At 41.5% G+C, this 11,967-nt stretch overlaps 1 protein-coding gene across 6 annotated transcripts in view; it reads right to left on the reverse strand.

Annotated features, from left to right (window-relative positions):
* tns2a (tensin 2a) overlaps positions 1 to 11,498 on the reverse strand; it is a 52,310-nt gene extending 40,812 nt beyond the window's left edge. For 5 of the 6 annotated variants that reach the window (XM_062427941.1, XM_062427939.1, XM_062427940.1 and 2 more), the window contains exon 1: positions 11,266 to 11,498. In XM_062427941.1, coding sequence (XP_062283925.1) covers positions 11,266 to 11,394 — 129 coding nt within the window. In that variant the 5' untranslated portion in view covers positions 11,395 to 11,498. Of the gene's footprint in view, positions 1 to 5,449; positions 5,563 to 11,265 lie in introns of those variants that run through there. The other variant, XM_062427943.1, reaches the window with a different exon arrangement.
* Between the last annotated feature and the right edge of the window lie 469 nt (positions 11,499 to 11,967).

Here is an 11,967-nt window from a genome sequence, read left to right on the forward strand (position 1 = left end):
TTCAAGGTCCATTTAGTAGAATAAACTCATATTTTAAAGCAACATGGACAAGACGTCCTTCAGGTTCACCAAAAAATGGACATTTGAACACCTGTTATTCCATGACGACTAAGAAAACTCCATCTGCTAATGAAGCATGTGATATGATCAAAAGCTCCAGAATAGCTACTTAATGGAGGTAGAGGTGAGATAGTGTTGTCATGTGTAATACACCCTGTGGAAATTGACTATTATTTCAACTGTACAGTTGACTGTGTTGAGACACATTTACTGCTATTTACTGCTATGATTCTGTTCAATCCAGAACTAGCACAGATTTTCTGCCATTTTTGTAGTCTCTCGCACTGAGACCTACAGAAAGTAGTGGATACATTTTTCAACTTTTGGAATAGTTTCAACAAATTAATACAGGCTGCAACTCAATCCTCTGCACACTAAGAATTTAAAAGGAGTATTACCACTGTGGAAAATTAGCTTTGGAAAGTTACAGGATTCAACCAAAATTACACTTTTTTAGACAAGTAAAATAATGGCCAATAATACAACCTGTAGCTAGCTGTTCAATTACATAAATAAGTGTGTTAGCCAGGTGTGCATAGAAATACCGCTCTTTGGAAAATCATATGTTACAAAACTTAAGTAATGTAAAATAACTAAACAAAAGCCTTTTACTATGGCATATCTTCTTCTCATTGTGCAGGGGGGTATAGTTGCGTTATCTGCCAATGAGATGCTGGATGTTCTGGCATCTTTGTTAGAGTAATTTCAGCATAATTTCAATTAGCATTCTGCCATTAAGGGCAACAAAATATGTAAATATATAGATTTCACCTTTAACAGTGACTGACTAACCTTTTTTTTAATCCATCTCTAAGACTGCAGTTGCCACTACCCTGGTAAAAAAAAAAAAAGAGGTGCACTTTAACATTCACATTATTTAACTTTATTTATTTACTTATTTATGAAGTATTTAATATTAATATGTGTAGTTATGGTAACTAAGAAAAACAAAAGGCCCCCTTCACAACAATTGTCAGTTTTACAGCTGGAAACTTCTTGGTATTAGTCCTGTGTCATGAGGAGACATCCAGAGAACAAGTGCACATGATGCAAAACTGAGTTCCAATCTGTCGAAACAGTCCACTCAGCTCAACCTGGGAGTCCAGCAGAGGAAACCCCAGTGAAGGACGTTAACAACTTCACGGATTACAGCAGAGGAAGAAGAAAACAGCTGGTAGAGTGAGCGTATGAGAACAACCTGTGATGCTGGACCCGGTCCCCGGGATAGTAATTACTGTCACGGCTGTAATAGATAAAAAACATCTTCCTCTGGTAAAACATGTGTTCTTCAGCACTGTCTCTGAACAAATAAAGAAGCTGTTACTGGTTAGATCATTTCTGCTCCCGAAGAGAAATGAGCTGAAGATCACAAGAGAATTTAAAATAACAATAAAATAAAGATATGCCTTGATTTGATTTGTTAGTGATGGACAAACCTGCACAAGCAAACAGTGCAAGTGTCCATTTAAACTACACATCCTCCACTAGCTGGGACCTGCCCAAATTTCCACAGAAGTGACAAAGATGTAAACAGCTACCTGAGACCTCAGGAAGAAAACTCAACACACACACACACACACACACTCACGTGCTGATGCGTATCCCTGCAGACAGTCAGTGGAAACAGACAACCTTCCCTTCCCTTTCCTCTTCCCGTGCCTGTGTCCACCCGTGCACCAGGACAGACCCTACCTCTTCTACAACATCTGCTACGCACACAAGAAGGTCCTTTTTCTAATATTTTTAGACTTCTGGCAGGAAAAAAAAAGGTAACCAGAGGTTTCTGGAGTCAAAGAGATGCTTTCTAACCAGGAATCCCTCCCCTTTCCTCGCTGTACGTCTGCCAAGCTGTCAAAGAACAGTAGCTGGATTGAATGAAGGGGGGGTTGGACGCATATACAAGAGATGCACACAGAAGCGGAGGCATACAAATGTAAAAACAAATAAACAGAAACAGGGAGCCATTCGTATGCACACACACACACACACACATTCAGATCCCTGGAAACTCTCTTGCTCCTTCCCTCTTGTTTCTATCTAAAAATAGTCTTGATATTTAGACAATGATGGGCATTGTGTGGGAGTGGTACATTACTGACGGCAAGACTGGACACTGTGACCTCAGCTTCAGCTGCAGATGGTCAGTGAGGGCACACATTGAAAGCACCATTAAAGAGAAAGTCTTTTTTTCAAACTGATTTTACCATTAGAAGAACTCTATGCCTGTCACTTATAATGGCTCTTTAGATCTTTTGATTGTTATTTACAGCGGCAGGTGTTTCAGTCTGCTCTGCTGTGAGGCACTGGAGGAAAAGCTTGGTTTCTTTTAACATTATTTGATCACGCAGAACCTATTTTGTACATCAAATTAAACTAATTACATTTAAATTTGATTGGCTTTTTGCACTGTGACATCACTACTATGGTTGTCGTTTTCACTGATAAAGAATAAGGGCTGCAACTAACAATTATGCTGTCTATAGATTACTCTAGAAAATTCTGGAGTCATCTAACAGCTGTTTGGTTTATAAAATGTCAGAAAAAAAGCTAGTGAAAAATTACAATTACAATTTTCTCTTGTTTTACTTAATTTTCTCTCAACTGACTGACTCAATAAGTGTTTCGGCTCTATAATGGATAAAGGGGGGGCACCGTTTGTCAGGTCAAATCGCATCTGGTGTGCAAATGGTGTGAGTGCAAAGCAGGTTATCCCATTGACAATCACAGACTCAGTCTGCTGCAATAAGGGGGGGGGGGGGGGGGGGGGGGTTCTTAATGCCCTTGAAGGAATTTACACACTTGACCCTCAGTTTTCAATAGAAAAGGCTCTATTTTAGCGAGGGGGAAAGTTCAATGTCAATCAGCACTGCACTTTATCTTCAAATGACACACAAGCCCAAATTGTTAATTCTGCAATGGTTGTTAATTATAGTGTGTTGGTTACACACGTAAAGTCATTCATGGGTGTGTTTGTGACTTCTTGTGCGTGTGTGTACTTAAATCCCACCCTCCATTGAGAGTATCTCACATGGGCCGGTATCTGGGTTCCTGAATCATTTGTTGGCATCAAGGCCAGCATGTGTGTGTTGTTAATACATGTGTATGTGTGTGTGTGTGTCCGAAGGGTGGGGCAGCCAGGCAGTGGAGGGAACAGAGACTGCCTGTTCCTGAGGTGAGGTCAGTACGCCGTCGTGATATACTTCCGTTCTCCAGGACTTGTGCTGCAAACACACACACACACACACACACACACACACACACACAAACATATACCGCCACCAACACCCCCTGCTGTAGTTGCTCATATTTACTGGCAAAATACAACATCTGTTTCACCTCAAAAATGAGCTGTGATGTGGCCCCAGTAAGTGAATGACATCATCCGGGGATCAAAATTAAGTGATGGTTATAAACACTTTAGTTAGTACCAGATCTCATCAGATCCAAATCTCCTTCCTCCGTTGCAATAGGTGTGAATCATTCAGTGTCGTCTTTTAACACTGCAGGATTTTCCAGGTGAGGGTGAATAGCTGCTACTGTAGATGTGAACTGAGGGAATGTGAAACAGCCTCTTTTTCAGCCTCTTGGCTTGGCAGCGAAGAGGGGGTCTCCCATGCAAGCGAACACAGCCCTCGTGTGCCGTTTATGGGCCGTCAGACATCTCAGTTACACCCAAAAAATAGAAATATAGATGCTGTACACGGAGCACAACAACAGTATTATATTAGTCATCAAGCATGTCTGAAGGAGGAGAGGGCATACAGGACGTACCTTGCTGAAAGGCAACAGTAGTTTTTGTTGGAGGGTCATTACTCATTTTTATTTCCTCCCCAAGTTTTCCAAGAAAGTGCGATTTTTCTTCACCACAATCTCTCGACTTGAACTGAAAAGGCAGGCTAACCCAATGCATCAAATATGTTTCACATAGGATGAATTTTGCTAATGAAACACACTGCTGTCAGTAAAGGAAAGGTTGGAGGGGTCTTACAATGTTATCTTATTATTAATCCATAGCACTTTTCCTCATGCAGCAAAGCAGGATAGGAGCTCTGACAAGGGATCGTGATATGGAGCCAACACTAATTAGCCGACGTATGAGCCATGCAAGAGTCATTAATCAGCGTTGGCGTGCAAACACACACACACACACAGACACACACTAACACACACACTTACAGTATGAAGTGTGGACCAAAACACTAAGCACATATTCTTTTAGCCAACTTGTGATCTTAAAAGTGCCCTTAGGAAAACTGCACAGCACACACACACACACACACACACACACACACACACACACACACACACACTCAACCCAAGCTTGACATCACAATCTGACAGGGCTGGAAGCAACAAATTGCAATCACTCTACTGTAATGTGCTTTTCTTTAACGAGTCACTCTTTTTTTCTTTTTTTTTACCAAATTAAACTTTAACTAAATTTTTTTGGCACATTTTACATTGCGTCACACACAAAAAACAAACTTTAGCCTAGTTCTCCATTAAGTTAAAAACTGATCGACATAAGTGCTGAGGAAAGTCAAAACACCTCTCCAACTCTTCTCCTTGGTCAGTTCAGATTTACAGTTTGTTACACACTAGCAAGCTTAGTGGATAAACGCAGAAAAATCAGCTCAAAGCTATAAATAGCTCAGGCTACGCACTTTAAATTAGAATCATTATTAATTAAAGCGTCTCTTATTGCGTCAAAACCGTGCACGCGCGCAGACATGATTGGTGACGCCGTTTTTTTCCTCCTTCAACATGACTTAGCGACATTAACAGTGACTGACTGGTTCTGACGCAGTAACACTGAGGATAGAGGGGGGGGGGGGGCTGCTAATACATCATATGACCCCCATTCAGAACATTTTATGTCACTTTAATGAAGTGCGACGCACCGAGCCGCTTCCCAGAGAACAGCAACAAGTCCCTCTGAGGTTTAAAACTATTACACTGTAACCACAAAGTATAAAAAAAACATGAAGTATCTAAACGCGGGAACGTGTAAGTGAAGAGGTAATATCAAATCAAAGCTAATTGAACAGCGCAGACGTACAGTAGCTTATTTTTCATGCTAGGGAGCCGCCGCCTTCAAAAACATATGGTATTGAGTAAGTTTTAATATAAAACCAGCCTGAAGTAGTCAAACATTAAATATTTGACAAAGTGTTGTCGAAACTCTTTTTTAAAGTTGTGGCGTCCATACAGAAAGCAGTCATATTCCCAAAGTGCGCAACTGCAGCAGGCACCACATGAAACCAGCATCATACATCCCCTGAATCCTTCATACACACTCTAAATACTGACTAAAGTCATCTAAGACAAACAATACCAAACTCTAACTCTCTCTCTCTCTTTCCAGACTAATGAGACTTTGTGAGCTTACCTTGTTCATTTTCCCGCTAATCATAGCCCCCTGGTTTTTTAAAAGCTGCCTCTCATTCTGAGGAAAGCCATCAATAACATGGCCTGCGACTATGAGATAACTTGTTTTCTTTACTCCGGTCCACCCTCAGTGCTAGGGCTTGCGGGGTGGAGCCACACGCAGCTAAAAGCATGTGGGGAGTACTATTACTGGAGTTACGACCCCTGATTGGGCGATAACAGGAGGGGAGCGTGAGGATACCCGATCCCGATTGGCTGAATTACTCACTGTATTTCCTAGAGGACCCACCAGCAGGATTAAGGTGATCGATCACGAATGTACGTCAACCTTCTTGGTGGTTTATTCTATCACATTATGATACCTGTACAGCAGGCTATTTATAGATTGATTTTTGATATGTGAGAGATGTCCAGTATTATGGGCATTTCAGTAGTTAAGAGATTCCAAACATGTTTTAAGACATATGAAAATGGAATAAACTTAGTCTAATATGTAGTACATTCTTAAAGGGGCATCTACTCTGTTAGAGCTATGACATTTTTCATTTCAAATGTTTAAATGCTGGATAAAAGATGTCTCCTACTCTATTATCAGTATATGTGCACTGGGGGCCTCAAGTTTAAACATAACACTTGTTTAAATTGCATACTGGTCTCTGATTGGCTCCCAAACTAGTCATGATGTCACAAATCATACTTATAGCTACACGTCCAAAAAGATCATAAGAGAGCATATGGGATCTGAACATGTAAATAAACATGTAGAAATGTAGCACATACACGCATGTAGTCTATTAAGGGGTCTTAATTATGAGCCCCATATGTTTGAAGTGATTTGGGCCCCCTCTTCTGTTCTTTCATCCTCCAAGAAACCTTCATCAAACATTACAGACGTGTGTACAAGCAGTACACTAATGTAATCTTACTTTAGCCTGCTTTGGTAACAAAAGTATGTTAGTCAGATGTATGGCAGTGTGTGGTCAGTGCCCTGATTCTCTCATTATATACCCCCAACACACACAAACACAGATGTGCCTTGATTAGCATCTGTATTGGCACTTCTGCTGACTGACTAGTGTGTTAGTAGCAGCACCTAGTGGTGAAGTAAGAGAAAAGCTCCAGATGAGGCTGAGCTGTGCTGTGCTGTCAAGCATCTCTTGATATCAATCATAATGTTTATTGGACACAGATGCTCTGAAGTCAGAGATTCTTCCCTCAGCTTCAGACAGTAATTAATACAGACCGACACCAACCAGCTTTCTGAAACAGTTGAACAATAGGCAATGCTTGATTGAAATCAGTCTGAAAACATCTATCATGTAACTTTGCATGTATTCATTTTTGATGGCTTAACCAAACAGCTATGAGTGGATTCAATATAATTACAACAAGCCAAAACCTTTTTTACGTCAAACACAGGGATCTAAAGCTTTGATGATTGGCCAAGCTGCCTATATGTGCTTATGGTTGTGATTATACTCTATATAGGTCCATGTATGCAGATGGGAATACCCTCCTTTTATAGTTGCCATGCTCAAATTATTACCCCATAATATCCTCCATCTCAGACTCCTAATGCACAGAGCATTATTTCTGTCTGCCTCTTCAATCTCTTAGTCGCTTCCATATGTGTTAGATTGACGTGCAGGTATGAAGACTGCCAATCAGTGCAAAACGTGACTGTGACTCATGACATACACAGTAATGCAGTCCATTCCTAAGTTATAACCCAGGAATTTCCGGCTCATGATAGAAAAGGGGGACTGATGGATTGGGAGAGTTTGGGGAGTTTCATTGTTTGTGGAATTTTCAGCTCTCTTTCTTTTGGATGGTTGAAGAGTGAGGAGAGAACAGGACGGAGTTGAGATGGATTTAGTAGCCGGGAACAAAGTAGGAAGGTGAAAAAAAGGTAATGGGAGGGGTGGAGAGGCCACATGTGAGACTAACAAAACACTGGGGTGACCACGAGAGAAAGAGAGAGAGGGAGAGAGACAGGAAGTTGGCGCTTGGGATTGGAATGAGGGGTTGAGTCGGTGAGTAAAGTGGGGGAGGGTCATGTTGGAAAGAAGATGGAGATGGGGAAACGGGTGAAGTTGTTGTGACAGAGAAGAGAAGAGTGGAATTGGGAGCTGTTTTTATATGGCAGACAAGTGGAATGACTGATGAGTGAGTCAAGCTTTGGCTATACTCAGACCAACTCTAATGACAAATGCAAGGTGCTTGATGTCAAGTAAACATCACATGAAATATTGCATGGGAAGCCAGGTGTGTTTTTGTCTGGTATGTCTAGAACAGTGAATTTAGAGTCTCGAGGAAGCTTGAGGGGGACTTGGATCGAGCTTGGAGGTAAATGAGAAAGAGGTGGACAGAGTAGGGACCGGAGCCAAGAGGAAATGAGGGGAGGAGGCTATAAAAAGGGGGCTGTGTGGCTTGACTTGAGGACAGATTGTGTAAGACAGCGCTAAAGCCAAAGGCTGATAAGGTGCAGCTGTCGAAGGAGCAAGAAAAGAGTGAGAAAGCGGTGGGAAGAGCAAACTAAACGGTGAGAGATAGCGATGACACAAATGAGGCACATGTTCGCGTTTACTGTGCCGAGGAGTTCGATAAAAATCTCTCCGTATTCCCAAACACATTTTCTCGGCATATTTCTTCAAAACTTGGACGAACGTCAAGCTCGACATTTTTTACGAGTAAGAGAAGAAAATATTTCATGCATAGTTTGCTGTGAGGTGTTTTTCTTTTAAAGGGCGGTGCTGGGATATTTTGGAGGGTAGGTGGGGGTAGGAAGTGGTTTATGTCTTTTCCTTTTTCCATCTATCAGTTTTCATCTGTGTGCCCACTACACACAACAACGGGCATTCCTAAAATCCTGCTCACAGTTTGGGGACAGGTCATTGTTTTCAAGCCACAGGAATCTAGTGTGTGACAACCTCCTCCTGAGATTGGACTTTACATAGAAATCCACCTTTTTGCTAACATGCAGGAGTGCACAAATCACTCCTATTCTCTTTCTTTTCTCTTCTATTCTCTTCTGGCTGTTGCAGGGGTCTATATTTACGCCTGGTCGGTCAGTGTTCCTTCCTGTGTTGGGTTGGGTTTGTAGAGAATGCCTGTGGCTCAAGGCCTCAGTGTTGGTCATGGCCAATCTAAACTTTGTTGCTCATGAGAAATTACAGGGAGGCTGAACAAATACATATAATGCTACAACCACTGTCACCATGCCAGGTCTCAGTGTTTTTCTACAGCCCGACACCACGAGGAGGAGGTGGAGAAAGGAGAAATGGCGTGATTATATTTACTTTTTTAAATCCTCGACGGGGACAAACAGTGTGTCGAAAGAGAGCGGAATTACTCAAAGCAGCTGAGGCACAGTGGTGCTTTGATGACAACCATAATAATACGCACACAAAGACAACGTTGAAGCAGTGATATTTATCAAGACATGTTTACCATGTTTCGCTGTCTTAATTTAGCATGTTAGCTGATGCCATGTTGTTAGCTTTACAGGTATTTGGTCATGAACCAAAGTATTGGAAAAATACAATTTTTCACTTGGTGGCACCAAATGAAAAGTCCAGAGGCCACCAAAGTTATTACAATTCATCCTTTGGGGAACATGAATGCCTGTGCCGAATTTCATGGCACTCCATCCGAAAGTTACTGAGATATTTTAGTCTGAACCAAAGTGTTGGACTGACCAGCTGACTGACATTGCTGCTAGCGTGGCTTAAAGAGTCTCTGGAAGCTGTGACAGAAAAAGCTTTCATAATCAAAGTTGAACTGCCAAGTGAGTACATTAATGAATCTCAGGCTTGAAACCCTGGCTCCACATCCAGATGAATTAAATACATGTTTATCACGATGGCTGCCAAGATGTTTAACACATTCAACTTTTAATGCCAAAGGTCTGTTTGGGATCATATGACACACAATGGGACAGATCAGAACAATCAAGTCAAAGGCTCATCTACTGTGAAACTGTCCAACATGAATTCCATATCATTTACCATATGAACTTAAACAGAAAACAGTTACAGACTATTAACGCTCACTGTCAGGAACTGTTTATTTCAAGAATCCATTTATAGAGAGCTGTTTATTGATGCACAGCTACTCTACATCAACAGCTGTCCAAGAAGCATATTTGGCATGTGTTGAGCATGGAAAGCACATTTGGGTAGCATAAGGTGATAGATAATGTGGATTCATGCCAAGGATATGGAGAAATCTAATGAAACTAATGATAAAAATACAACCTTTGTAAAATACTGCAATGCCAATACCAACAAATCCTTAAAGACACAGAATCAAGACAGAATCCAATGTTTTCTGATGGATGTGTTTCAACAACTCACTGAAATCACTGAATCAGTACAATAAATGTATCAAAGAGATTCACTTTGTGATATTTTGTTAAAAGCCTTGAAATGAAGCATCCCTTTCCTGTGTTACTGACATATCATCCGCAAATTATGTAATCACACTGAGAAATGCATGTGGAACATCATTTTCCTGTTGCCAAGTGTTTCCAGTTAGTACTTGGCATGAGTCTGCATGTGTATGATGTTTGCCAGGGTATTAAGACTTTAAACGCTTCATCTTAATATTCTTGTCACATTCTCACTGATGCTGATACTGATGCTTATGAACTACAGAACTTCATGCAACCCATGATTGTTTGCAAAAAAGAAATGGAAAAAAGAAGGATGAAAACGAGATAAACAAGAAAAACAAATACATGAAAAAAGACCATAAATAGATGAGGCAACATCTTCTCATCTAGTGGGATCTAACTGGTTCCCACACCCATGTAGAGGGGTCAGTTACTGCAGGATGACGTAGTCCACAGGGCTCCATATTCCCACGCTGCTCCGCATGTGATATGGAGCCACTGGGACTGTGGTGCAACCAAGCATGCACACACACACAAATATTGGATAACAAGCATGGATGCCAGAAGACATGTGTCACTTTTAGAATGCAAACAAACATCTTCAGAACTTTCCACATCTGGATAAAAAGCCACCAGGACTCATGACTGTAAACTGGTGCACAGAAGTTAAGATTCTCAAGCTTCTCTTGATGGCTATTAGCACAGATCCCTTCAGGCAGCTAACTACTTAGACTGCCTTTGTTGACATTATGGTAATTCCTCAGCAATGCTTAGGCTATCACAACACTGCTATTGTATCTAGACAGATGTGGCCCCAGCTTGGAGAAGCCATCGTAATCCACATAATCTTCATCATTATCAAATAAAACACACACACACACACACAGCCTGTAAGAATCCAATTTAGAAAACAACTTCTTCTAGTGCCAAATCACCTGTTCATGCAACACAATACTAGATATATATTCTTAAATTAAAGAAGAATGACAGATGTGTTGGCACGCTTCTGTGACACATGGACCTGATATTTGCCAGCTCATGCTGACCTTTGACCTTTCAATAGAAGACAGCTGTTTCCTCTCAGATATTCATGGTAAAACTTTAAAATAACTGATTTTTGTAAGAGCACAGGCTATTGCAATTATAACTATAGATGTTAATAAATGTAGCATAATATGCCAAATGTAGCCTACTATGTGTATTTCCACTTAAGTTCCACCTATCCATAAATAACAACTAATTTCTAATAAATAAATCTCATACATTTTTGTCAAAGATTGCAGTTAGCCTACAAACACAGACTTTGTGGATGGATGTCAATATAAACAAATGCATTCCCAGCTTCAGTCAACATATTTATCAGTAATTTCATCACAAACACAAACAAACACACACACACACGTGAACACTGCATGCACACTGACCTTCGTCAGCCTCATCCTGCCACTGTCACTCCTCTCCACGCTCCTTCTCTTCACAGACGATTTTCTGACCACCGGCACAGGTTGCACCTCTTCCTCCCCACACCAGTCCGAACTCAGGACGCAACCCATATAGGTGAAGGGGTCCTGGATTTGGGGACTTTTTCCTCCTCCTCTCTCTCTCTCTCTCTCTCTCTTCTCTCCCTTCTGTCTTCCCTCCTCTCTCCCTCTCTGTCTTCTTCCCCTTCGTCCTCTAAACAGGCTCTAGCCTGGGCTCCTGGGCAGCTGTTTTTGTCAGCTGGATAGGAGGAGAGGGAGGCCCTTCCCCTTTTCCTGGCTCTCGTTCAGCCTAGCTGCTACGGGGACGGAGGGGAGGATACACTCTCTCGCTGGCTTCCCCCCTCCTCTCCTCTCTACACACACTTTAAAAAACACCTCTCTCTCCAACTCGGCCCTGCTGCAGTCACACATGTGGACTCCCCGTTTTTTTGCCTCCCCCACCCCCTCTCACTGCTCCTCTTTGTTTCACACCCCTAACTTTCTTAGGTTCACTTGGTTTCCCCTACTTTATTTTAATTCCTTCATGTGACCCTTGACTCAAATGCTGATGCTCAATGATTCATCTTCCAAATCTGGTAAAGCTGTATCCTGCCTTCACCCTTTTTCTCTCCTTTTCGTCCTCTTTTGCAATCCTGCCATCCCAAG

This window comes from Scomber scombrus, chromosome 10 (genome assembly GCF_963691925.1).
Source record: "Scomber scombrus chromosome 10, fScoSco1.1, whole genome shotgun sequence".
NCBI classification, from domain to species: Eukaryota; Metazoa; Chordata; class Actinopteri; order Scombriformes; family Scombridae; genus Scomber; species Scomber scombrus.